Consider the following 25,966-nt stretch of genomic DNA (forward strand, 5'->3'; position numbering starts at 1 on the left):
ATGCCCAATCCTGACTAATACCACATACAGTGCTACATTCTGTCTCCTTGTGCCTGTTTGCAAAAGCTGCTACAACTGAGACTTGAAATAAGAGAAAGGGGGAAAGATTTCCTCACGGCTTGTGTTTATGTAAGATGTGACTCAACTTTACTACAATTATATGAGCCACTGGAGCAGCCAAGATTATGATTTGTGTTACACAGACTTTTGACATAAATAGATTATTCTTCATGTAATCCTTTTACGTTGGAGTAAATTTGTCCTGCATTGGATTTTATTGTGGATTTGTTTGGTTCTGCATAAACACATTCTCTTCTGTATATGTAATTATTTAAGATTAAGCTCTCTTAGTTCTACTATTTTTTTCCGCTTGCCCTGGCAACACTTTACACTGATGGCGAGGGCAGAGAAGCACTGGCCAAGTATTTTAATTTGAAAGAGGCAGAGATGGTCACGGTGAGCAGAAAGAACGTACATGACACAGAGCAGAACCTCGAGAATATGAACAGAGGTGAGTGCGATATTCATAGATCTGCAGTTGGTGCAGATATCCTAAAGCTCACTACCATGGGAATGTGTTTGATCCATAAAGTTATAAATCTGAGACAAAAATGAGACATTTCAGTTGGTGGGGGGGCTTATATAATATACGACAGTGGAAAGGAGAGATTTCAGACTGTCCTGGGGAATTTAATAGAATGTAAATATCATGTCACGTCTGCATAAGCTTCGGGTTCTGCTTGCAGTAACCTGCTCTGCTTGTCAGACAGGCAACATGATCCTCTGCTGCCCCCCTAGACAAACAAGAAGTAATGCAAACAAATCACACCCCTTTCCTTTCTTTCTCTGTCTCACTCCCTTGTGTAAGCTGCACATCAGTGCAACAGTGGATCAGTGTGGGAGATTTTTGCCTCGTGTCTTCACACGGAAACAGAACATTGGGTTCTACTTAGCAGACCCTCAAACCACTCTGTGAAACAATCAGTCCCAATACACCCTGACTCATAACTTACACACACACACACACACACACACACAAACACAGGCTTTATGCACCTACCATGTCTTTCTTTCTTTCACCTTCACTTGTTACAACTGATGAACACTCCAGAGGTAGCTTAAACTAACTGTTTTCTTCAGACGCATGAGTAAGACACAGATGCACTAAAACCCAGCAAACACAGTTAACATCTGCTCTTGGCTGCCGATGTTCTTCTGCACTTGTGCTCAGTGATTAAGGATGGCACACATCACTCCCAGCGAACAGAGATCATCATCAGACCGGTCCCGTGATGTTCCCTGTCAAGCAAATTGACACTGGCAAGCATATCTATAACCTCTGGCACCGTTCAGAGATTCCCTGCTTGTGTAAAACTATCGACGCAATACAGAAACCTTCATTGATCATATCTCCAGACATGTGATGATTGCTTCCCCCACTTTCTACTGAAGAGTTAGTCCCTCGTGATGTCAAACAGAACCTCCCCTGGTTGGCGTTGAATCCGCGACACTTCTGAGAACTTATAAATGGATGCTCGTAACACGCAATGCGTCACACTTACTACTCAGCATCGAGGGTATTTCAAACAGGTGAGTCGAACATCTAGACAAATAAAAATGCTGCAAAGGTCAACCAGATTTTGTAAATAGGTTTTATTTTAAGAGGTTTCAATCAATCCAAGAGTTTATATATATATATATATATATATATATATATATATATATGCTTACTAAGAGCAGGGCTGACAGACCATTTGAAGTCATGTTGATTAAAATCTGTTATTATTAAAACAACTGACTACTAATTCAGATTTGAGTGGTAAGTGGTTACTTCTATTTTGTAAGAAATTGTTAAAGAGAGAGATGAACAGACGTTGGTTTAGTTTATCCTTGCTTCCTTGTTTCTGTGTGTTTTAGCTGTAAAAATGTATGTTTCTATTTAAAAAACATGTATGAGCATCTCAATCTGAAAGCTGCAAAGAGTAAGTCTGAGATTTAAAAAAAGAACATTTCTGGTTAATTATAGTATCGGTGCTCCGAATATTCAACTTAAACAGTGAACAGCCGATGCTTTCAAACACTACTGCAGGCACTTAATTGCAGCGAGCAAAAATCATCTCTTTTTAATGTTAAGATCATTCAGATCTTTAGATCTTCATTTTCCTCCAAAGAAAAATACAATTGATTAGGTCTGACATTTCCAAGGATGAGCATCTTTGGAAAGAACGTCACTCCTGCGTGATTAGTCCCACAGGAGCGTGTGTGGCCTGAGGCTGAGCTTCCAGCAGAAGCAGGTCAGAAACAACATCCACTGAGGCGCCGAGGTGGGGAAAGGTCCATATTAAAGCATAGCAGTTCCCTTGATGGCAAGGAACAGTCACAGCTTCTGGCTTTATTAGTCCATTACTGGAGGTAGCACAGATGTACTCCATTTGAAAACTCTTGCACTTTCTCATTGTTCAAATAAGCCTGACTCGGAGCTGCTAGAAAGATTCCCAAAGCCCATAACAAAACCTGATATTTACCAAAAACTGCAGAAGAAACATCCGCATGTGGTCTCCTTGTAGGGCCCAAAGACAGAGAACCTAAGCTTATGGCTCATAATCGTTTGCTCCATGTCTGACTTCAGTTTTTATTTCATCAGTCCACCTTTAATAAAATTCATTCTCCAGGTTAACATCCTTCTTTTTTGGAAATTAGCTTAAGGAAGAGCTAAATGCCAGAAATGGGCTTTTAAGAGCTCCAAGAAATGGCCAAATTCCCACTGACATTACTTAAAATAATCTTAAGCAGTTGTCTTTGAGCAGAATATGACCTTTTCCATTTTAATTTAGCAACTGCTGCCCTTTTTATCCTCCTGTGAAAGGGTGGTGCTTTTAGAATGACTCTCTTAAGTGAGTTAGATGTTCCTACAGGGAGTCACGTTTCCCAGAGGAGAGTCCGCACAGACACAATAACAGGATAACAGCCTGAGGAGAAGCCCTGACGGTGTTTGTGACATGTTTTTACTGTCTGGGAACAATCTCTGGAGCCACTTTATCTCAACTCATAAGAAACATCTCTGCAGATCAGAAACAAGGATTCTAATTAACAGACAGGCTGTAGCTTTACCGATGTAAAAGAAATCATAACACTTTAATAAATTTGTGCCTTTAATTGCCCCACTTGGAGTTTGCTGTGCTTGTGATTGGTCAGAAAAAGCTAAATAATTCTTCTTATTCCTTTCCCATCAGAGCTCTGGTTTTGGTGGTATCACAAACATGGACACAAACGTCTCATCACTCAGCTCGACATCCATGCCGACCCAACTTCCCCTCAACACCACAGCATTCATGAATGCCACAGTGAAACCCTTCAGTGTGTTTGATGGGTGTGAAAATATGATAGAGGCTGTTCTCTTTGATCTGGCTGTCCAGTCCATCAACGTAATCGTGGGTATCCCATCCAACTTACTCGTCATTGTTATTCTTATTCACAATCGCAAAGAGCCCTCCACTTCAGACATATTTTTGGGCTGCTTGGCCTTTATGGATGCCTACTTTGGTGCGATGACCCCCCTGGCCTTCTTTAATTTATACCTCTGGCAGCGCAAAGAGGTGTGGTCGGCCCGTAAGTTCTCCTATGGTGTGAAAGATACCAGTGGCCCGTTGTTCCTCTCCTGCATCTGCCTAGATCGCTTTGTGGCTGTGCTCCTTCCGATTGTGTTTGGGCAACTTAAACACTTCAAGTACAGGTTAGGCCTCGCAGTGCTGGTGCTCTGCCTCACCTTTGCCTACTCGGCAGCCAAGATGGTGGGAGGGCTCCCCAACTTTGAGAAAATATTCACTGGTGAGATACTGGCAGCATTTGCATGGATGTTGGTGTGTAATGCAAGCATCCTGAGGGCCTTGAAGAAGTCCACTGGTGCAGGAAAAGATGAAATGCACCCCTTGAAGAAGAAGGCCTTCAAGACGGTGCTCTCTATCCTTTGTATCATTGTGTTCAACTACCTGCCACTTGTTGTTATGTTTCCATTTGAGGACCACTATTCCCCTGATGTGTTTCGCTGCTATGTGCAGCCCGCAGGCTTTGCCTTTCTGAACATCAGCAGCACGATTCAGCCAATTGTCTACTTGTCCCGTCTAGAGAAGGTGCCTTTCCTCTCTGATGCCTGCATTAAAAAGATCTCCTCCTGTTTCACTCAAGAGAAGAACCAGACTCCAAAGGTGCAAGACCCACCTGCTTAGATTTATAGTATCTAAAAATACAAAGCACATGTTTTTTTCCCCAATTTATCTTTTAAATTAATCTATGTCATTTAAATGCATTTTTTTACTCATAGTCAGTGAAAGAAATCTGTATCAAGGGAAAAAAAAACAAATCAATAATGGCTCAACGAGTAGATAATGTTAAAACTGTAACCACTTTAATTTCATGTTTTATTAGGTGGATAGATTTCTACAAAGCGCATGTGAATTATTTGCTTGTGTTTGGCGCCATCATGTGGAAAAAGTACATCAATAAATTTTCTCATACCCAGACCAATTTACCAATTTATTATTTGCTTACATTCTCCACATACCTGTTCAACATAATAATGTTGTCATTACTGAAAAAAAAAAAACCCTCACCAAATAACCCAACACTTCTGGACTAACTTAATTAACACAATATAAAAGTCAACTGTGCTGAGGATTTTATTGTTTTTGCTTTTTAGACAAAACCACGATAGGTGTTTCCAGCTTTGTGCTAAGCTACCCAGCTTCAGACATTAGACGTAAATACACTCACTGCCCATTTTGTTAGATACACGTGTTCAACTGTTTGTCAAAGCAAACATCTCATCAGCCAGTCACATGGCAGCAACTCAATGCATTTAGACATGTAGACATGGTCAAGATGACCTGCTGAAGTTCAAAGCGAGCATCAGAATGGGAAAGAAAGGTGATTTAAGTGACGTTGACTGTGGCATGGTTGTTGGTGCCAGACAGGGCTGGTCTGAGTATTTCAGAAACTGTTAATCTGTGAAGTTAGGGCATGACACTACGATTTTCCCACACAACCATCTCTAGGGTTTACAGAGAATAGCCCCCAAAAGAGAAACTATCCAGTGAGCCGCAGTTCTGTGGACGAAAATGCCCTGTTGATGCCAGAGATGCCAGAGATCAGAGGAGATGGGCCCGTCTGCTTTGAGCTTATAGGAAGGCAGCAGCAACTCAAATAACTACTCATTACAACCGAGGTATCCAGAAGAGCACGAAACATTGAACCTTGAAGCAGATGAAGCAGCAGAGGACCACACCAAGTGTCATCCTGTCAGTTAAGAACAGGAAACTGAAGCTAAAATTCATACAGACTGGGTCTGATGAGTCTTGATTTCTGCTGCGACATTTGGATGGATGGGTCCACCCCAGTACTTGCAAGGTATCCCTAATAAAGTGTCTGGTGAGTGTATATCAAGCTTGAAGAAACATTTTATTCTCATCTACAGTAAACTGGCTGCCTCAGCAGTAACATTGCAGCAGGTCAGTCCACCCCACTATGACTGTTTGGCATTTATTTTATCCTGAGATGACATTTTCTCGCTTGATATAGAATAAATGAGTCATCCACTTATTGCCGCAACCTTGTGACAAGTACCCTCTCTGGTATTATTCTCAATGGATGACTGCTCTGTGTGTAAAAATATGGAAATAAAGGTTTTGTGAAAGACTGTGTAAATGTATATATGAGTGTGTTGTCAGTGACATCAAAAAAGGACACCGTTCCCTTGTTGTAATCGAGCTGCACTTTGACCTGTTTGGGTGTTCTTGAAACTGTCAGCAGAGTGGGTGGGGATGTCATCGCTCTCAAGCCTCCATCCCGGAAACATAAAGTCCAGAAGCCATTTTCAGGCCTGGCAGAGATCTCCGTGTTTCTTGGTACAGACATAGAGGCCACACCCAGGAGCCAGTCATGATTACTTCCTGTCTCCACGACCCAGTGGTGACTTCCTGAGCCTAGTGCAGTCATACCTACCACTTCAGCGCTCAGATGGAAGCGCTCTGGGTTGTCAGGACAAGCGTTTGGCTGCTTTGAGTAGTGCAGGGAAGTGAGGTCGTCAGACAGGATGAGGCAAGGGTGTGCTGTGTTTGGATCTAAAGTTATGGGCGCTAAAAGGAAATATACCAACAAAAAAAACCAATATATTAAAATCCAACTCTACAATTCTATACCTAAAGATGAAGAATAATATTTAGGTATACTTACTATAATCAACATGGTCCAGGATTTTTTCCCAGACTCTGTACTTGAGGTTGGAGAGGTGTTTAGTCACATCAATCAGCAACCCAGACATGTTGTCCGAACCAAGCACTATGTCTTTACATCTGTGATAACAACAGATGTCTTATACTGAGAATATGTGACAGTGAATTCATCAAATCAGCGAATGTTTCTTCAACCTACCGCAATTGAGTGTCTTTAAAATTCTGGGGAGGAAAAAAAAAAATATGTTAAGGCAGAAACTTTTTGAAAACAATAGGAAAACAGCTTAAAATGGTACAATACAAACCTTCAACAAAACCATATCATCTTCTTTCAGCTGTTCCTGTATGAGGGCGATGGTCTCTGTCAGGCACGTCACCTCGGCTGAAATTTCTCTAATTTTCTCCTTCATCCCTGCAGTCTTTTCTTCTTCCTCTTTTTTCACAGCTGCTAATCTAGCCGACTCCTCGTGGTAGAGGACTTGATGCAGCTGCTCAAACTGGCTCTTGATCATTTTTTGTGTTGCCAGGGTTTGACCCTGAGAGGAGATTGGCACAGACTGTTTAAATAGGTCGGGCATTTTATTCCTAACAAATATGAAATATCTGTCAGCTTCTTACAGGCTACCTTGATGTACTTCAGTGTGTTAGTGGAGGCCATGTTAATTCTTCTGAGGCTGTCCAGCTTTTCTTGCAGGCTCTTGAGGGATAAAGCAAGTTCGTCCTGTAAGTAAAGCAGGCCTCAGTCAGCAGAGACTAAATTTAATGTCATAAGAACTTTAAATACTTTATTAATCCATCAAAGGGTCCATCACATTCAGGACTGACTTGTGGAGCAGCATTCCACCATTAGGTGTTACCTTAAAAACAAACTTGGAAGTTCATTTGCCTCACCTTGCAGTCCAGCAATGCCTCTTGTATGGGCGAACAGTCGTGGGTCTTGTGCAGTTTGGAAGACTGACACACCACGCAGATGGGCTGCTTGTCAACGAGGCAGAAGAGTTTCAGCTTCTCCCCATGCAGAATGCAGTTCATCTTGTCTTCCAACTCCACTGAACTCTGCCTCCTGACCTGAACAACAGCCTCACAGACATTTTTAAGAGCCAAGTTGGATGTAGGATTGTACTTCGTGGCTTTTTTCCTGCAAACTGGACACTCGCGTATGCCCGTGTCCCAGCAGTGCTTCAGACAGCCCCTGCAGAAGCTGTGACTACACGGCAGCAGAACGGGGTCTGTGAAAATGTCACAGCACACTGGGCATGTAAGATCCTCTTCTGGGAATGACATGGCCAAGAGCTTGTCGCGTATCTAGAATAAATCCACAAATCCAAACTACAAGTCCTCGAGTTTAAGTCCTTAATGACTCCACTGTAAACAGCAACAACTCGTTCCCAGAAAGCCTTAAAGTGTACAGGCTGCTTATCTATTGTTCCTGTCATGAAGTAGCAAATGGTCTTGTTTTTCCTGTGCATGACTACTGTGGGAGTAACTCGAATTATGTAGCAGCGTGGAAAAAAAAAAAAAACCTGCATGTAACATAGCTGGGAAGCAGGAAATAAAGCCCTATTGGCCAGTTGTTGGAGAATAGTTGAGGCCGGCTGCTAACTCAGAGCAAGTCTGGAATGCAATCATTCAGGATGTGACTGTTTTAGCATTGAGAGCCCAAGGCACCAGCAAACATTTATCTTTACCTTGTCTAATTTAGCAGGTAATAGTATACTTAGACACTGGGAGGTTAAAAAAAGTAAATTAAATAAAAATAAACCTGCCCCCAAATCCATATATCAGTGATCTGAGTGACTGTAGCAGTGTTTTTCAACCTCCCTACTTCCATTCACCGCACGGCTTAGATGTTGTAGCTGGTGAGTTTTGATACAAACTGGCTAAGCCAGCTGTCAGCAGTGACAAGATGTTCTTGTGCTAACAGCAGGTCACATTTCAAGACTCACGAAAATTAATGTGCTGGATACAAGATAATAACAGAGACTGCTTTTATATTCTAAAAAAAAAAAACAAGAAGAAAGAAAGAGAAGAGCATGCAACTGAAGATAGGCAGAATATGAAATAGGTAGGAGTCAAAAATAGATGAAACAGCCAGTATTAATCTGTAAACCTACTTTTGTTGAGGCTGAAGAGACGGTGCACCGCAATGCATTGACATTTTTATTCTGTAAGAAGCCTTAGGTGTAGCTAATATATGTGTATTTTTTTTATTTTTAATGTAAGGATTTTTTATATATAAATGGGTAGTCATGATAGCCTGCATAAAGTTAACAGTAAAAACTTACTTCCATAATGACTGCCTTGTGTTGGTGCATTTTCAGAAGGCCGCAGGCTTCGCATATTTGCTCATTCGAACCAACAGACATGTAAGACTTTAGATTCATGGCTGGTCTGTGTCTGCTTTTCCTGTGACCGTTGCAGCCCATAAGTATAAATTGCATTGCAAACACATATTCAGCTACTGTAGGTAAAAGTAAAAATAAGCATAGTAAAAGCCATTCTGGGTCAGAAAGAAATGGGTCAAGCAGCGCTATCATGGAGAGAAGCAGGATGTGCAGCCCCTCCAAGGCTCCACATCCTGGGCTTTTTTTCTTTTTTTTTTTTTGTTAAGTTGCAACATTGCACTGAAAAATCCTTGAAATGTTGGAATATTAAGATAATGCGTTCACAAGTCAAGTATCAAATAGTCTTCAGATTTCAAGCTGATACATTTTGTGTTTTTTGTCATTCTCATTCAAGCAGCTGCATGACTTATGTTGCTCCCTATGAACATAATCTCAGCGGGTTACACTGTTACGGCAGTGTAAAAATATGCACCAATAACAGACATAAAACGTATCATTCTGATGCGTGTTGGATGTGGGGTCACTGAGTCCGTGAGAATTAACGAGAATCTTATTGACGACTGATGGAGCTTCCTCGCATCCTATCCGCCATTTCCACGGCTTTTGGTTCCTCCCTCTCTCCTCCGGTCTTTGGTTGCCATGGCGATGACGTCAAGTTGCACCACCGTTTCAGCCCAGTAGACGGTCTCTGAGGCGGTGCAACAAAATCGCGGACAATCGACTGCAGGAGCCATCATCCTGTGAATCTCCTCTGCACAGATTCCCGTCTCCTACTCGACCATCCTCTTACCCATCTGTCCAAAATGCGCGAAATTGTGCACTTGCAGGCCGGTCAGTGCGGAAACCAGATTGGAGCCAAGGTATTCCTTTCAGTTTTCTTTTCTCCTTTCCGGATTTGCAGTCAGTGAGACGTGTGCCGGCTGCCGTGCAGGCACTCTGAGGAGCACTCTAATCCATCCACCAGGAATTCTCTAGAACAAACTCAATGCGGAGTTTGTTTTTTTCTTCTTAACTCTCATTGCATTGCAGAGAGAAGAAAATCAATCCGCAGACAATTTGCTCATTGATATTCTGTGCAGAGGTTACACCGTGGTCAAGATTTATTCGTGCACTGGTTTATGCAAGAGAAACTACGATTCATGCGACATAGAAACGATGTTTCGCTTTGATAATTGCATGCAAAATTGGCTATTAATATTTCCACCTTTCTGTCGAATTTTGCATTCAAGTGTATGAGCGATTGACCGGAATAGTAATGCAACCTTATTGTCGATGAAGGAGCAGCTTCCCCTCCCCCTCCATATTTATGACCTATTTTTGCCTGTGATTCTTTTCAAGCCACTTGCTGCTGAAAAAGTGTTTTCCTTTACACTGAATCAAACTGCAGCATTATCATTTTAACACTGGCGTGGATTTATCTTTAGTATAATTAATCTTGTTGGCAGTATAGCTCCAAAGACACTTGTTACTTATCAGATTATTGCCATCTGCTTGATTACTCCTGCCACAGCTTTTCAGACTAATAGTCTGCTCTTTTGACCTGCAATGCTAAATAAAGGTATATCAGCACATAGATAGCTGGAAATAACTTGCATCTCTCCCTCCTCTTCTTCCACGCCTGTTTTTTTTTTTCCCCTCAGTTCTGGGAGGTGATCAGTGATGAGCATGGCATTGATCCCACTGGTACCTACCATGGAGACAGCGATCTGCAGCTAGACAGGATCAGCGTCTACTACAATGAGGCCACAGGTTGGTTGCAGATTCAGCTGCAGCCTACACACTGAACTCTGCTAGTGTACAGACTGATCTGCATACATATTTCTGTTTTTTACATCACATGCAGTGTGTCTCTTAAAATTAGAGGGAGTTATATTGTTCACCCATTTTTGCCTGGTTTAGGTGGAAAATACGTTCCCCGAGCCATCCTGGTGGATCTGGAGCCTGGAACGATGGACTCTGTAAGGTCTGGTCCCTTCGGACAGATCTTCAGACCAGACAACTTTGTCTTTGGTGAGCTGGGTGAATTTTGTTAATCAAGTATGCCTTACTATGCGTTTCCTGTACATCCTACATCATAAACTAGAATATTTTTGATTACAGGCCAGAGTGGAGCTGGAAACAACTGGGCCAAGGGCCACTACACTGAGGGAGCTGAGCTGGTGGACTCCGTCCTGGATGTAGTGAGGAAAGAGGCTGAGAGCTGCGATTGCCTCCAGGGCTTCCAGCTCACTCACTCTCTGGGTGGTGGCACTGGCTCTGGCATGGGCACCCTGCTGATAAGCAAGATTCGCGAGGAGTACCCCGATCGCATCATGAACACCTTCAGCGTGGTGCCTTCTCCCAAAGTGTCCGACACCGTGGTGGAGCCTTACAACGCCACCCTCTCCGTCCACCAGCTGGTGGAGAACACAGATGAAACCTACTGCATTGACAATGAAGCCCTGTATGATATCTGTTTCCGCACACTCAAACTCACCACTCCAACCTACGGAGATCTCAACCATTTGGTGTCCGCCACCATGAGCGGGGTGACCACCTGTCTGCGTTTCCCTGGCCAGCTCAACGCCGATCTCCGCAAACTAGCTGTTAACATGGTGCCCTTCCCCCGCTTGCACTTCTTCATGCCAGGGTTCGCCCCACTCACCAGCAGGGGCAGCCAGCAGTACCGCTCACTGTCTGTGCCTGAGCTCACTCAGCAGATGTTTGATGCCAAGAACATGATGGCTGCCTGCGACCCGCGTCACGGCCGCTACCTGACCGTGGCTGCAGTCTTCAGGGGACGCATGTCCATGAAGGAGGTGGATGAGCAGATGCTGAATGTGCAGAACAAGAACAGCAGCTACTTCGTTGAATGGATCCCAAACAACGTGAAGACCGCCGTCTGTGACATCCCACCCCGTGGCCTCAAAATGGCCGCCACTTTCATCGGCAACAGCACCGCCATCCAGGAGCTGTTCAAGCGCATCTCCGAGCAGTTCACTGCCATGTTCCGTCGAAAGGCCTTTCTCCATTGGTACACAGGTGAAGGTATGGATGAGATGGAGTTCACCGAAGCGGAGAGCAACATGAACGACCTGGTGTCCGAATACCAGCAGTACCAGGACGCCACCGCTGAGGAGGGCGAGTTCGAGGAAGAGGGAGAGGAGGAAGTCGCATAAAACCTCAGCACACATGGCTCAAAGAGCCCACTTCACCTCGCCCATCCCCTAATTCCATCCTTTTCACACACACCCACCCCCCATCATGAATTGAATGGTCCGCCACACTTGAACAGTCACTGTTGCTCTAGTGTTAGACATTGGTGTTAACTGGTGCTAGTGATGTTTTTGGTTCAAATGTTTTTGTATGTCGTGAATGCACTGAACTACTGACATCCTCACATCTGTCCTGTCATTGCCTTGCCGAAGTGAAAAAGCAAGTGATTTTAACTGTGAAGCCTCGAAAGCGGAGAACGAATAAAATCTCATTTAAATGCCACATCAATGCCTCTGTGTTTTGCACTGATTCATTCGACGTGTGAGCCAACATTTCTCTTGACCTTACAGCACCAAAGTCCTAGTTAATAAGTCTGTTCTTCAGCATATAGATAATAATAAGTACAGCATGAATTCAAAGCATCTGAAAGACCTTTGATCAAACAAACGCAGCTCCCAATGCGAAAATGTTTTCAGCAGTTTCTATATGAAATTCCTGAGCGTGTGCAGTTGGGTTATTTGTATAAATTAAAAAAAAAAAAAAAAAAAAACAACATTTCCTGTATTTGAAATAAGCTAAATTATAGGCAGGCTTCTTTTGCCAGAGTAAAGTGTCAGAATATGAATATATTTCCTCTAGAGTGTTGCTAATTTTCATACATTTTTAAATAAATCCCTTGTTTTCCCTTCTTGTCAGGCTCATCAAAAGGTCCAGTCTCTTCATAGCTCATAATTAACATGATCTGCCAGTGCGTGAGAAACCTTCCTTCCTTGCAGTGGTAATGCTGACATCACATGGATGCGCATTTCCATGAGTCATTTACATACAGAAACCACTGAAAACCCGGACATGCATGTGTGTAGAGAATAAGGCAAAAAGACCTAATTAAAACAACAAAAACGAGACCCTTTGAATTTTCACTGCATCGAACAGATGATAAACTTTTCACTCCACACTGAGCCCGGTGTTCCGGTGCTTTTCTCAGGTGCACTGAGGGGCTGAACTTTTTACTCTGTGGTTACCAGGAATGCTTATCTGCACTTATCTGTTTTATCACCAGCCTCTGTGTACCAATACATGCAATAGTTAGGAACTTTTTTTGCATTTTTTTTTTTCCAAAACTGCCTAAACTTTTTAGCCATCTAATTTTGCACTTATTTTAGTGAGCTAAACCAGCACCCCATACCCTATTTTTACTGCGATTTCATACATAAACACCTCCCCTGCTCCTCCTGGAGACGCGTGAGACTTTAAAATGCTTTGTAAGGTTTAATTACACAAATATTAAACAAATATTTTGTTATTTAACAAAAGCATAAATAAAGTTGTTGACTAAAATATCTCTGTTTGATTACAGTAAATTATGCGCAACACATACAATCTGGTGAAATGTCCATAATGTGCCTTTAAATTAGTAGCATTGCTCAAAAAATGTAAAGTGTAAACAGTTGCTATTGATTTCTAATTATAGCCTGATTTTTAGCACATGGCAGCTTCCTAAAATCACAAAATCATTTGGACTAGGATAAGATGTTTGATTAAATTCTTGAATAGGGTTTTTTAAAAAAAAGAAAGATCTTTGCAAATGTGCTGGAGTAAAAGAGTAAAAAAAAAAAAAAAAGTCTGAGGTACAAGATCAGCATAAAGTTTGCCACTGAAATTTTAGTCAGATCAAATGAAACAAGTAATTGTAACTTAAGGAAACTAAAATCATTAGCGGTGATAAAATACTGTAGCTCTTCTTTTCACTTGTGCAGAATAAACATTTAAACCTCCTTGAAATGTTCGTTTGTTCTTAGAAGCCACAAGAAGATCCCTTCAGGTGCTTCTCTTCAGATTACCGAGCAGGAACAATTCGGTGCTTGTTGAAATGGAGCAGCAAGAAAACGCATTATGTTATATGGTTTCAAAGAACTCTCTTTGTCCTCTCTTAAACTGGAGAGAGCTTTCTCCCAGTAGTCAGCCCAAAGCCGAGAGCCTCATCTCGCAGGGGCGCGTTTGCAGCCTGCGTCCTTACAGGATTTTCCACAAAACCTCAAATGAGTCTTTCCTCCTTTGGTAATTTTAGTGCATCTGGCGCGGTGACGCTGCGTACACCAGACTGCTCCTCAGCGCTGGGTCTGTACGTCCCTTCGGTCTGCCTCTTCTTTTTCACCACACAGAACAGCCAGACAAGAAAAGCCGAGACTAAGGCCAGCACTCCCAGGGTGACTGTAGGGGCCACAATGGCTGCGATGTTGGGTCCCTGCAAACAGAAAAATAGTTAACAATGTCTAATGACAATGCAAATGCTATTTACTGATCATGATAGAGGTTTTTTACTTACCGTAGTGTTACTGCTTTGGCTGCTATTTACAGAAAGGGTCGAATTCCCTGTGAAAAACGCAGAAACATCAGGAACGTTGAATCTGATATTTTCAGCCTTATTTGTGCAACTACTGCAGCACTGCTGTCTGCTGGTGAGCTGTTAGGTTACTGATTTATTTAAATACTCAAATTATTCTAAGATCTATTATTTTAATTGGCTAGAGCAATTTAACTTTTTAAGTAACCAGTTCACTACTTGCAAGCACGTGTGAGTGTGTGTATGCATCCAACACCTGAAGTAACACGTCTGAAATCTGTGTGTTTGTTTGATCAGTTTCTTGGAAACTGGAGGAGACTTTTGGAAGTACCCATATAAGTAAAGCTTCACAGCTAACTCTCAGCAAGAAGTAATTAAGACTATGTTTCATATCGAAACAAAGTGTTTAACACAAGAATTCATACGCAGACAAATTTTTAAAACCTAACTGCTTAACAAAGTGGAAAAAATATTTGTGAATCACTGAGACATGAGTGTCACAGCACATGATAATGGCTAAAAGGGGTGTGTGGAAAAAAAAAAAAAAAAAAAAAAAAAAAAAAAAAAAAACAACCTTTAAAACTGGCACAACAAAAATGAATCCTTTCTTCGTGGAGCATTAACATGATTTTATCTAGCCTTGTACACAGGCTAAACAGAGCGCAAATGAGAGGAACACACAGTACAGCAGAAGTTACTTTTAACCTCGTGCACTTTCAAAGCACCTGATACTCGCAAGCATTCCAAATATCCCACCAATCAGCACCAACCATTTCATCCATGACCAGCCATGTGATTACTCAGTTACATCACGAAGCCCCCGCTGGAGCTTCTTAACCAGGAGAGCGGCCAGAGAGGAGGAGAAGCTCAGGAATGCCCCGTGTACCGCAGCGACAATTAACTGAGTCAAACACAACGCTGGTTTGAAATGAGAAAGAGAAATCTATTTGTGTGTGTGTGTGTGTGTGTGTGCGTGTTCAGCATTCAAAGAATTATGTCAATGAGAAAGTTTTGTTTTGGAAACTTAAACCCTCCTGGGGTTTCAGAGTCAATCATTCACTTGGGTAAACAGTAAACTTCCCAAGGACAAAGGTATGACTTGATAACAGAAGTTACAAATGGGGCAGCCATGGTCACAACTTAAAGTAGCATTCAGTGACAAACTGAGAAATCTAAGTGTTGTGTACAGTATCTATCTGTCTATATTACACACATATACATATATATGTTGAATTTAACACCAACAGCATGTTTTAAAAAAGGTGGAACAGGGGCATGTTTCCCACTGTTACCAGTTTAAGTGTTTGGGAATTGAGGAGAACGATTCATGTTTGATATAAGATCTCAGTTGTTCAACAGTTCAGGGCTTCCTTTGTCATATTAGTCAGGTCATTATGCTCCAAATGATTTAACAGGTATCACACAGTGTGCACTAATGCCCCCCCCCAGGACTACACCCATCACAGATGCTGAGTTTTGTCCAGTCCCTCTCCACTTCAGCAGGTCAGGTGATGTTCAGTTTTAAAATAATAGTCAAAATGATTTCAAAATGATCGCTACAAATGAAACATTTTTCAGAATTGCTTTGTATATATTCCTCCTACTCTTGTAAATTCTTATCTTAGTCTCATGTTATCAGGCAGTGCTCACATGCCCCTGCATGTTTCACAAGCTTTCCTATGTGTCATCCCAGGATGCAATGGTTTTTCTATGTGCGCTTGTGTACAGGTGTGGTCTAAACGCTGGCTTATTTGTATGGGAGTGCTGAGGAAGGCTTCTAACTCACCCCACGCAGGATTACTGCTCAGTACCAGCAGTAAAACACTCCCAACCACAGCTCCAGGTATGGCCAGCACATCCAGGCGCGCTGCCATCTCTCCCCGTGACCAGCAGGGCCAAATGGCGGCAGACTGGTACAGCGGGTGCATCAGCTTGGGTCCATTTCATTCACAGACAGTCGCTGTGAGGATTTACTGCCTCACTTTGAACAGCTAAAGACACACAACTATCAGCAATGCAAAGGCAAATATCCTCTAGAGTTCACTCAGACAGTGATAGACTGCTTTAATCTCAAGCTGAGTCAGGCAGACAACACCACAACTACTGAGTCACATACAGCCTGATGTTGAATCACCATTAAACTTGCGCAGAGCGCTAGAAATGTCTTTTTTGTTTGGTTTGTTTGTTTGTTTTTTACTGGTGTGAATCAGAACAGAGCTCTAGCATTAAAACCTTCTCACACACATCATTTGCTGTATCATTATTATCAGAGGATAATCTGCTCTAAAGTGATTCTTGTTTTTCAAAAACTTACAAACGCCCGTCATCCGACTGCTTCCAGATAGTCGAGACAAAACGAGAACAGGTTGATTCCTCACGAAGTGAACTGCTTCCGCCTCACCTTGTCAAAAATGAAACCGCAACAAATGTGAGTGCGGCGAAAAGCACAGGTAACATCCTCGGCCCTCTTCTACCAGAACAAGCCCACCTGAAGCACTGGACTACATCCTCGGCTGTCCTATCAGCAAGTCTTTCATGTAAAGCTTTTTTTTTTTTTTTTTTTTTCCGTCTACTCCTCACTTCGCCATTGGTCACGTGGTTGAGTTTCGTGTTACAATACCTGAGCGCAGTTATCTACCTGCAGCGGGGCGAACAGATCCTCCTTTGTACAAAGTCGAATAAAAGCGCAGTTTATTGAAGCTGAACAGAGCCGATTTCTCCTGTCCCCATCTCTTAAAACATCACCATGAGGCCCAAAAGCTCTTAATCACATTTGTGCCATAATATTTATTTACCGATCCTTCCTATAAAGTGCACTCGATTAAAAATAAAAAGAAAGAAAGAAAGATTAAGATAGCAGGTTTGTCTTAAATGCTTAAATCTGACTGCAGCTTTCCGCCTGCCCAGCTCTTACCTACAGCAGCAACCTGCTGATGGCCTTGGCATGAAATAGCGCCTCCATCAGGTTTCATGATTCCCGTCAGGAGAAAGGATCTCAGCATTCCTGAGATATTTTAAGGATGAATTTCGAGGCCAGCTGGTCCAGTGGGCTCTAATCCTCACCTAATCTCCCCTTCTCAGACTGAGAGGGGCAGAGAAAATGTAGTCTGCTTTGGGCCTAATCTGTGCTGGTCAGAGTTTCATGTGGACAGTCTGTAAAAGCACTGAAGCATTTTTGAAAAGCACAGGCCTGCTGTGGAAAATCACTCTTATAGTACGGCAGTGAGTCACACCGAGGAGGTGCCCCTTGCTATTTTGTATGCAGCCTGATATCTGTTCTGTTTCAGTAATACAACGTTCAGTGATCACAGTTGCAGCTGCCATATGATTCATAGTGTTTTATCTATTAGGCAAAGGACTGATTAGGCCTGAGAAAGTTAGCTACTGACATTACCCTAACTGTCTATTCATAATGCACATACACTCACCAGCCACCTTATTAGACACACTTTGCTAGAACAGGGTTGGACCCCCTTGAGTTTTGCCTTCAGAACTACCTTAATTCTTTGTGGCACAGATTCAGCTCATTCCACCACATCCCAAAGGTGCTCTATTGGATTAATATCTGGTGACTGTGTACAGTGAACTGACTGTCATGTTCAAGCAAGCAGTTTGGCATGATCTGCGCTTTGGGACATGGTGTGTTATCCTGCTGGAAGCAGCCATCAGAAGATGTGGTGATAAAGAGGTGGACATAGCCAGCAGCAATACTCGGGTAGACTGTGGTGTTTAAATGAACCTCAGCTGGTACTAAGGGGCTCAAAGTGTGCAAAGAAAATATCCCCCAAACCATTACACCAGCAGCAGCAGGCTGAGCCGTTGATACAATGCTTTCATGTTTTTTACACATTCTGAGCCATCCAAATGTCTCCGCAGACAGCATCTTTCCAGTCTTCTATTGTTCAATTTTGGTGAGGCTGAGTGAGTTGTAACCTCAGTTTCCTGTTCCTAGCTGACAGGTGTAGCACCCAATGTGATCTTCTGCTGCTGTAGCCCATAGGTCTCAAGGTTCAATGTGTTTTTATGACAAGTGGTCATTTTAGTTACTCTTGGTTTCGCCTCTGATCTCTGACATTAACAAGGCATTTTCTCCCAGAGAACTGCTGCTCACTGGATATTTTCTCTTTTTTGGATCATTCTCTGTAAACCCTAGAGATGGTTTTGTGGGAAAATTCCAGTAGACCAGCAGTTTCTGAAATACTCCGAAGCTGGCACCAACAAGAATGCCACGTTCAAAGTCACCTAAATCACCTTTGAACTTCTACATGCCTAGCAAATGCATTGATTTGGGGGCTGGAGCCTATCCTAGCTGCCATAGGGGGGAAAGGCAGGATACACCCTGGACAGTTCGCCAGTCTGTCGCAGGGCCATATGTGAACATCATCCAAAAATGCTTCTCTGAACCCAAGCTAAAAGAAGGGGGAAAAAAAGAGAAAGAAATTATTCTTGGAAAAAGATCTTTCACCAGCTGAAAACATTTGGAGCTATATCAGACAAGAATGGGACAGTATTCCTCTCTTAAAAGTCCAGCAACTGGTCACCTCAGTTCCCAGATGTTTATGAACTGTTTTTAGAAAAAGAGGGGACACTGTACAGTGGTAAACATGGCCCTGTCTCACCTTCTAAAATAGCGTGCAACAGCTTATTTAAAAAAAAAATGCAAATAAATAGCAATAATTAGTGCTTCTGGCTGCATCTCATTAATTCAGGTTTTACAAGTTCAAATTCAAACCATAAAAACTGGAGCCAAATATTTTTCACTGGTGAGCTGAAACCACAGCTTCCCCATGGCCATAAACTTGTCCTTTAAACAATCTTCCCGGGCTTTTCACAGGCACAGATTGCTATAACTGGATGTGTTTTTGTAAACATAGCTGGATTTTGTATTTTCTTTGTGGTCCAAGGGGTTTCAAATACACTTGAATCACTAGTAAGTAAGTAAGCAAGAAAGTAAATTTTATTTATTTAGCGCTTTTCACAGACACTAGTCACAAAGCGCTGTACATGCAGAAAACACACAAAAACAGACAGTAAATAAACACCATAATATCTAAAAACCAATAATGTAAAGCTAAAAATAATTAAACACCATAATAGCTAAAACTAAAAATTCATTAAAATTTCTCAATAGAAGGCCTTTTTAAAAAGGAAAGTTTTTAACTGCTTTTTAAAAGAATCCACAGAGTCAGCTGAGCGTAGATGTAGGGGTAGACTGTTCCACAGCCTTGGTGCCACTGACTGAAAGGCTCTGTCCCAACTAGTCTTTAGTCGTGTGCGGGTAACAACTAACAAATTCTGAGCCTGCGAATGAAGACAGCGAGAAGCAGTATATTTTTTGAGAAGCTGGGAAATATAATCTGGAGCCTGGCCCTTTAATGCTCTGTATGTGAAAACGAGAATTTTAAATTGAATCCTAAAATCGATTGGGAGCCAATGTAAGGAACGTAAAATTGGAGTAATGTGAGCTTGCTTGCTAGAATTTGTTAATAATCTGGCTGCAGCGTTTTGTATTGCTTGGAGATGTGAAAGAGATGATTTGTCCAAGCCAGTAAACAGGGCATTGCAATAATCTAAACACGAAGACACAAATACATGAATAATTTTTTCCAGATCAGCCTTGGAGACCATATGTCGTAACTTAGAGATGTTCCTTAAATGAAAGAAGCAGGAACGAGACAGAGCTCTTACGTGTGAGTCAAAGCTCAAAGAGGAATCAAATATTACTCCAAGATTATGGATGCTGGACTTAGCGGTGGGACAAAAAGAGGCAAGAGCCTGACTGACTTTTATATATAGCTCAGGAGGAGCTATAATCATAGTCTCAGTCTTATTGGCATTTGAAACAAGGTAATTACTGGAGAGCCACTCACTGATCCGGGTTAAACACTGGACTAGGGTGGACAACCTATCCAGCTGCTGGGGCTTAAAAGACATATACAGCTGAATATCATCACCATATAAATGGTAAGAAATCACCTTAAAAGACTGAATGATGCCAGCTAAAGGGAGCATATAAAAAGAAAATAATAATGGACCCAGGACTGAACCCTGTGGGACCCCACAATTTAGGGAGGCAATGGTGGAAGTGAATTTGCTGGTCCTAACAGAGAATGTCCTATCAGATAAATAAGAAGAAAACCAGTCTAGTGCTGAGCCAGAGATACCAGCCAAAACCTTAAGCAAAATGTTATGATCAGTGGTATCAAAGGCTGCACTGAGATCAAGTAAAATGATGACAGAACAATTCCCTGCATCAGAGGCCATTAAAACATCATTATAGACTTTCAACAGAGCAGACTCAGTGGAGTACTGCCTTCAAAAGCCAGACTGAAAAGGATCGAGAATCTGTAAATTGGATAGTGAAGCTCTAAATTGACTATCTACAATTTTCTCTAGTAATTTACTGACGAATGGCAGTTTAGAAATAGGTCGATAGTTGCCAATACAGCTAGTATCAAGGTTAGGCTTCTTTAATAGGGGAGTTACTTCAGCATGTTTAAAATAATGTGGAACATGACCTTGACTCAGTGAACTGTTTATGATAACAATGAAGGACCAATAGTGGTGAGAGTCCCGAGCAGGACAGTAGGAGGTAAAATCTCAAAGGAGCATGATGAGGGTTTCATCTCGCCAATTACCGTCATTCATTGTGATATGCAAATACCTATGTAGTTAATCTTTCTTTCAGTTTAATAGCACGCAATTCACTACTCTTCAGTACTGGGTGTGTCTCTATAAAGTTTCTATAATTTCATCACCTCCCTGCCCAAGTATTTATGGTGCACTACAGCCATTAACAGCACTAATAAACTGCCTGCAACACTGAGTGGGTCCATCAGATATTCATGCCACGTTACATAAATATTTCCAGTCTGATTAACTTGATTTATTTGTTTGTGGTTAAAATGATTACAGTAATAACCAATCTGTATATTGTTTAATGTGGTTCCGGGCTTTTGTTATTGTGCAACTAGGGGTCAGTAGAGGCGCTTTGCCTTCCTTTTGATCGAGGCCGCCCCTCGCCACTGTTTCCATCATACGCACGTACAGCTTGCCGTAGGCGCGTTGAAACCTGGGTAGTACGGTCAAAGCGGCGGGAGAGCGGCAATTTATTCCCAGATTTATTAAATATTATCATAGAAATATTGTTTTGGTGAATAGTGTGAGGTTAGTCCTGTAAATAAGGGTTACATTGGGTAAACCCACAGGTGTGTGGTCCGTAATAATTGTGTTAACCGCTTGTTTTGCGGGAGTGTTGCTTTTAAAGGTTTCCCCGGGAAACTGCCCCTTCTTACCGCTCCAGAAAATATGGCGAAGGTACAGGTGTTGAATGTGGCTGTCCTAGACAACCCGAGTCCTTTTGGAAACCCCTTTCAGTTTGAAATAACCTTTGAGTGCATGGAGGACCTCGCTGAAGGTTGGTACCATTGCATAACGGCTGTCATTATCGCTTGTCTGAAGCCAAGACGTGAGTCTGCTAACAGCTACACAATATTAGCTCCGACAGCTAACTACTTTTTGTTGAACTGTTTCTTGAAGACAGTGTTAAAGTTACGTAACAGCATGGCTTAAAGTCACAACATCAGAGTGGACGCTTCTCAGTCATCCCGGGGTCCTGCAAGGACATTTATGAATACGCCAAAGCAAGCTTATTTCCATTAGTGGGGAAAAAAAAAACAAGTTGATTAGCCGGCAGTATTTTTAATGACTTCGGCGAAACTATAAAAATACTAAAAAAAAATCTGGATCTATTTGTAGGATTAAAATCTAAAATAATTAGTTTTGTAGTCATATTATCTTATGTGGACAGGTTCTTTGTAAGGGTACACTATCAAAAATAATTATTAGAAGCTCTTAAACTATTAGCAGCCATTTTACATATTAACCTAAATATGTGTTTCAGCTGATCATTAATTTGTCTAATGGGGTCATTTAAAAAAAATATACATGTATTTTTTGGCACAAGGATAGCATAATATTTTTCTAATGAAGCATAACTCCTGTTTCCTGCTTATAGATCTGGAGTGGAAGATCATCTATGTCGGCTCAGCGGAGAGCGAAGAGTATGACCAAATCCTCGACTCTGTCTTGGTTGGCCCAGTACCTGCTGGGAGACACATGTTTGTGTTTCAGGTATAATTAGTTGAAGCTCAGAGAACGTGGGTGCTGTTTGTGACTTGGAATATTGCTGTTTAACAGAGCCTACACTTTAATCTGACCACATAACGGCAGTGAAGCTCAACAGCAATATCATTTTGTTTGTTTGTTTGTTTATTAGGCGGATGCCCCAAACACTGGATTGATTCCTGAAAGCGACGCGGTTGGTGTTACTGTGGTGCTGATTACCTGCACGTACCGTAGCCAGGAGTTCATTCGCATCGGTTACTACGTGAACAATGAATACACAGACCCAGAGCTCCGTGAAAATCCTCCGATCAAGCCAGACTACACACAGGTTAGACTCATGGTTGATTTCTAGATCATCTGATATGTGATACTGATGTGAGTGCCTAATATTTATGTTACTGGTTTAAATAACACTATAAAGATGTGTTCCCAGTGAACAGATATGATTGGAGTCAAATTAAAAGCCACAGTTGGATTTAAGTAACCTCAATATCTAAGATTTATCCTTTTTGGATCAGACTTTCACTGACCTGTTAGGTTGACAGTTGAAACTTTGGAGCATCAGGATCAGTGTGAGAAAAGCCTCATTCATTGTGAAATATGCAGTGGGACAGGCCTTCCCGTGGTTACATGGAAGATGTTGGCCAATTGCAACATTTTGATTATTTTGTCAAGTTGAAAGAAATAAATGCAGCAAGCTGTAGTGGACACTTACAATTATTTTATTGAATTACCAAAAATAGAAACTATTTAAGACAGATGTATTGTGCAAACATTTACAAGCAGTTCTACATCAGTACTGTTTCCATTTAGGTGTTTTCACCTGCTCATGTGCCGATCACTTTAAGTTGTGAGATATTTGTTTTGTATATATATAGTTTGGATAATGTCCAAGTCAGTGAACAGTGGATTGTTAAACAGGCTGCAACTTGCATTACTTAAAGGAGGTCTTGGGGCAGGTTGAGGTATGCTTTATAGAGGTTGGCCTCATTGCAGCTTCATTTTCATTCAGATTTTGTTGATTTTGACTAAGTTTATTTCCTCCTTTTCTGAAATGTTTGCTGTGCTGCAAAGCGGCCCTAAATCAGATTTTTTTCGCTCCTGTGGTTAGCCGTGTTCTTATCATTAAATGCTGCTACAAACATGTCTCTGCCAGCATAGAGCTCATTATGAATATGTCCACAGCAGTTGTTTCCTGGCAAATCCAGGTGTTGCTTTGCATATGTCAGACACTGACTTGTATGACAAATTTGCAGGTAAGCTTTTTTTTTTTTGTTTTAATGAGTCTTCCATGTAGATCCTGTTTGGACACAATTTCCAGCTCTTTTGCACTCATGAGGGTTATCCTTTTCCTTGCTGCTCTAGAGATGTGCGTTTTTTGAGATTGTGACAAGACTAACTCCAGATTTTTAGTAGCAAGTGATGGCATTTTAAAATTTGAAGAACATTCTGTTTATAGATTCTTTCAGTTGGATTTTGCTATAAAAATTGACCCTAAAACTCAATCAAATATCCAAGTGAAAATTAAATATGTAATACACTTTGCAGTTATTACCTTTAAAACAGAAAGGTACATATTATGCAGTGTGGTGCCCTGCTGGTGTCTTGGAGTTGAAGTCTTTAATTGGGCAAGTTGTGGTTTGATTATCACATTCCCCGGGTTATGTAATTTTTTAAGCAGATATTTTACTGTTCTATAAGCCGTGGTAATTATTCCTTCAGTAATAAGCCACTGTGAGATTTGTGGTTATGACAAAGGATTTTGATTGTATGTGTCACATTTTTAAGGTGGCTGACATTTGTAACGAAACCTTTCACTCGCAAAAAATATCAGAACAGATTACACTGATTACAGCTATGAAGTTGTTGTTTCTTGTGGGAGTTTATGTGATTAACTGTTTGGGGGGAGGGGGGATACCACTCCATGCATTTGTACCACTGGGTTCACTCTTTGTTGCCTTGAGTTTAGAGAGCACATGGAGTGAAAAAATAGAAAAGTATTTAGTAGTCAGGGTGGATGATAGCTCTTCAAATGCTGCCAGAACAAGTTTATGTTTCCTTTTAGGTTTTAAAGTGTTCATATAAAATTGGTCCCTGTTGTTACACTTGTATTGCAGTAGTGAACTATATATTAAATAATGTCATATTACTGTTGCTTAAAAATTACATTATTTAAACCAGGGGTCTCAAACCCGCAGGCTGCATCCAGTCACGCCCCCTACTTCTGGTCCGCGATTTGATGTCAAAAATATGACAATTTGACCCTTTAAGTTACTTTTTTGACATTTCGCTTTCCCTTCCAATTAAGAGGAGTTATAGAAATGTCAAAAAAAGTAACTTAAAGGGCCAAATTGTCATATTTTTGACATCAAATCGCGGACCAGAAGTAAGGGGCGTGACTGGATGCAGCCCGCGGACCGCGAGTTTGAGACCCCTGATTTACACGAACATGCAGATATAATATAAATGACTTAGGAGAGAGAAAACTTCCTGTTAATTAATTAAATTATGATGCAAAATGATTCTAGAAACAAAGATTGTGATGGGTAGTCCTAAACTTACACAAAGTATTTATTTTTATGTGTTCCCTTTTCAGCTGCAGAGAAATATTCTAGCATCAAACCCACGTGTTACCAGATTCCATATAAACTGGGAAGGGTGTGCAGAGCGAATGGAAGACTCTGAAAATGTAGATCCCACTTCAAACTCCATGCTCCCGCCATCCTGTCTCCCTGGCAAGGCCCCACCTCTGGGAGTACTCCCAGATAATTCTATGGACTGCTTATAAAGATGCTCCCTGCCCCCAAAAGGTGACGACTCACAGCACGAAACCTTATTTTTGAACAATGCCTATGGACATTCAAGTGTGAGTAATGGATGTGCACACATCCTTGCCTTATAGCTGCCCTTTATTTTCCTGAAACTCTCACCCTGGGTTTCAAACAAGCATTTGTTCCAAGGAAAATTATAAGCGTCTGACTGGCATGAGTGTTATTTATAGATGGATAGTTCCTTCCAGTGTTGAAAGCAATATTGCAGGAAACCTCAACTATGAAGTGATAAAGCTGAACTGAACCGTAACAGAAAGCTGTCGAGTTATCCACCTTACACCATTTCTTGGTGCAGAAGGGACTTGTAACCATTTAAGAGGATTTCAGCGCTGAAGCAATAGGCAATTAAATTGCAATTTGATAATCTACCATTATATTTGTGTTCAAAATGCACTTACACCTTTTCCCGCTTGACAGTGGGGTTTTGTATGGGTTATATCACTTCCTTCATGTTTTTTTTTTCAGTTTGTAATTTTGTGTTCCAAATAAAAGAACAGTGTTTTTGGTATGTATCTGTGTATGAGTGTGTTTCTCCTAATTACTTGGATTCAGTCGCTAATTGTTATCCAAGTTTTCAAGTATATTGTGCATGTGTACTTTTATCATATGCCAGCTCAGTGACACAAATATAAGTGTATCCCCTCATATTTTCACATTTTACTAAAAATAGCATGCATTAACGTCACACCCAATCACAGATTGGTCGGGTAAAGGGGGTGGCTAGGCCACTGAAATGACTATGGAAAACATTGCTCTGAAAATATGAGGATTATTGCAAAAACATCGAGTCTGATATATTTTCTTTTAAATAATCTCCCTTATAAATCCAAACAGCTGTTAATTTGCAGCAACAAAAAAAAAAACTTACAAATACTGGCATTTTGGCTACTGGCAAGT

At 41.4% G+C, this 25,966-nt stretch overlaps 5 protein-coding genes across 5 annotated transcripts; 3 read left to right on the plus strand and 2 right to left on the minus strand.

Annotated features, from left to right (window-relative positions):
* The first annotated feature begins 3,260 nt into the window (after positions 1 to 3,260).
* LOC115785175 (G-protein coupled receptor 183-like) lies at positions 3,261 to 4,226 on the plus strand. Its single transcript, XM_030736667.1, has one exon. It carries the CDS (start codon positions 3,261 to 3,263, stop codon positions 4,224 to 4,226), a length of 966 nt encoding a protein of 321 aa, XP_030592527.1.
* A 226-nt stretch (positions 4,227 to 4,452) lies between these two features.
* LOC115784895 (zinc-binding protein A33) lies at positions 4,453 to 7,704 on the minus strand. The gene is made up of 6 exons (XM_030736297.1): positions 7,119 to 7,704; positions 6,853 to 6,948; positions 6,533 to 6,763; positions 6,427 to 6,449; positions 6,229 to 6,347; positions 4,453 to 6,131 (listed from the first exon to the last, which is right to left on the minus strand). Exons 1-6 carry the CDS (start codon positions 7,509 to 7,511, stop codon positions 5,593 to 5,595), a joined length of 1,401 nt encoding a protein of 466 aa, XP_030592157.1. The 5' UTR covers positions 7,512 to 7,704; the 3' UTR covers positions 4,453 to 5,592.
* Positions 7,705 to 9,238: 1,534 nt separating this feature from the next.
* Positions 9,239 to 12,049, plus strand: tubb4bl (tubulin, beta 4B class IVb-like). The gene is made up of 4 exons (XM_030734985.1): positions 9,239 to 9,432; positions 10,213 to 10,321; positions 10,472 to 10,582; positions 10,673 to 12,049. The coding sequence occupies exons 1-4, from the start codon at positions 9,376 to 9,378 to the stop codon at positions 11,728 to 11,730; spliced, it is 1,335 nt and encodes a 444-aa protein (XP_030590845.1). The 5' UTR covers positions 9,239 to 9,375; the 3' UTR covers positions 11,731 to 12,049.
* Positions 12,050 to 13,023: 974 nt separating this feature from the next.
* crb3a (crumbs homolog 3a) lies at positions 13,024 to 16,956 on the minus strand. Its single transcript, XM_030735256.1, has 4 exons — positions 16,426 to 16,956; positions 15,898 to 16,102; positions 14,094 to 14,140; positions 13,024 to 14,012 (listed from the first exon to the last, which is right to left on the minus strand). The coding sequence occupies exons 2-4, from the start codon at positions 16,037 to 16,039 to the stop codon at positions 13,803 to 13,805; spliced, it is 399 nt and encodes a 132-aa protein (XP_030591116.1). The 5' UTR covers positions 16,040 to 16,102; positions 16,426 to 16,956; the 3' UTR covers positions 13,024 to 13,802.
* A 4,209-nt stretch (positions 16,957 to 21,165) lies between these two features.
* Positions 21,166 to 25,577, plus strand: asf1ba (anti-silencing function 1Ba histone chaperone). The gene is made up of 4 exons (XM_030735254.1): positions 21,166 to 21,528; positions 22,129 to 22,244; positions 22,390 to 22,566; positions 24,835 to 25,577. Exons 1-4 carry the CDS (start codon positions 21,420 to 21,422, stop codon positions 25,024 to 25,026), a joined length of 594 nt encoding a protein of 197 aa, XP_030591114.1. The 5' UTR covers positions 21,166 to 21,419; the 3' UTR covers positions 25,027 to 25,577.
* Positions 25,578 to 25,966: the final 389 nt, after the last annotated feature.

Source organism: Archocentrus centrarchus, chromosome 8 (genome assembly GCF_007364275.1).
Source record: "Archocentrus centrarchus isolate MPI-CPG fArcCen1 chromosome 8, fArcCen1, whole genome shotgun sequence".
In the NCBI taxonomy this organism is placed as follows: Eukaryota; Metazoa; Chordata; class Actinopteri; order Cichliformes; family Cichlidae; genus Archocentrus; species Archocentrus centrarchus.

Excerpts from the sequence above, each read along its gene's own strand:
- LOC115785175 (XM_030736667.1), top strand. The coding sequence starts at position 3,261 with ATGGACACAAACGTCTCATCACTCAGCTCGACATCCATGCCGACCCAA.
- LOC115784895 (XM_030736297.1), bottom strand. The coding sequence starts at position 7,511 with ATGTCATTCCCAGAAGAGGATCTTACATGCCCAGTGTGCTGTGACATT. Across the intron at positions 6,949-7,118 it reads AGGCATTGCTGGACTGCAAG|GACGAACTTGCTTTATCCCT; the intron begins GTGAGGCAAATG and ends CTTTACTTACAG. Across the intron at positions 6,348-6,426 it reads TTTAAAGACACTCAATTGCG|ATGTAAAGACATAGTGCTTG; the intron begins GTAGGTTGAAGA and ends TTGTTATCACAG.
- tubb4bl (XM_030734985.1), top strand. The coding sequence starts at position 9,376 with ATGCGCGAAATTGTGCACTTGCAGGCCGGTCAGTGCGGAAACCAGATT. Across the intron at positions 10,322-10,471 it reads CTACTACAATGAGGCCACAG|GTGGAAAATACGTTCCCCGA; the intron begins GTTGGTTGCAGA and ends TGCCTGGTTTAG. Across the intron at positions 10,583-10,672 it reads ACCAGACAACTTTGTCTTTG|GCCAGAGTGGAGCTGGAAAC; the intron begins GTGAGCTGGGTG and ends TTTTGATTACAG.
- crb3a (XM_030735256.1), bottom strand. The coding sequence starts at position 16,039 with ATGCACCCGCTGTACCAGTCTGCCGCCATTTGGCCCTGCTGGTCACGG. Across the intron at positions 14,141-15,897 it reads GAGCAGTAATCCTGCGTGGG|GGAATTCGACCCTTTCTGTA; the intron begins GTGAGTTAGAAG and ends CGTTTTTCACAG. Across the intron at positions 14,013-14,093 it reads GCCAAAGCAGTAACACTACG|GGACCCAACATCGCAGCCAT; the intron begins GTAAGTAAAAAA and ends TTCTGTTTGCAG.
- asf1ba (XM_030735254.1), top strand. The coding sequence starts at position 21,420 with ATGGCGAAGGTACAGGTGTTGAATGTGGCTGTCCTAGACAACCCGAGT. Across the intron at positions 22,245-22,389 it reads GACACATGTTTGTGTTTCAG|GCGGATGCCCCAAACACTGG; the intron begins GTATAATTAGTT and ends TTTGTTTATTAG. Across the intron at positions 22,567-24,834 it reads TCAAGCCAGACTACACACAG|CTGCAGAGAAATATTCTAGC; the intron begins GTTAGACTCATG and ends TTCCCTTTTCAG.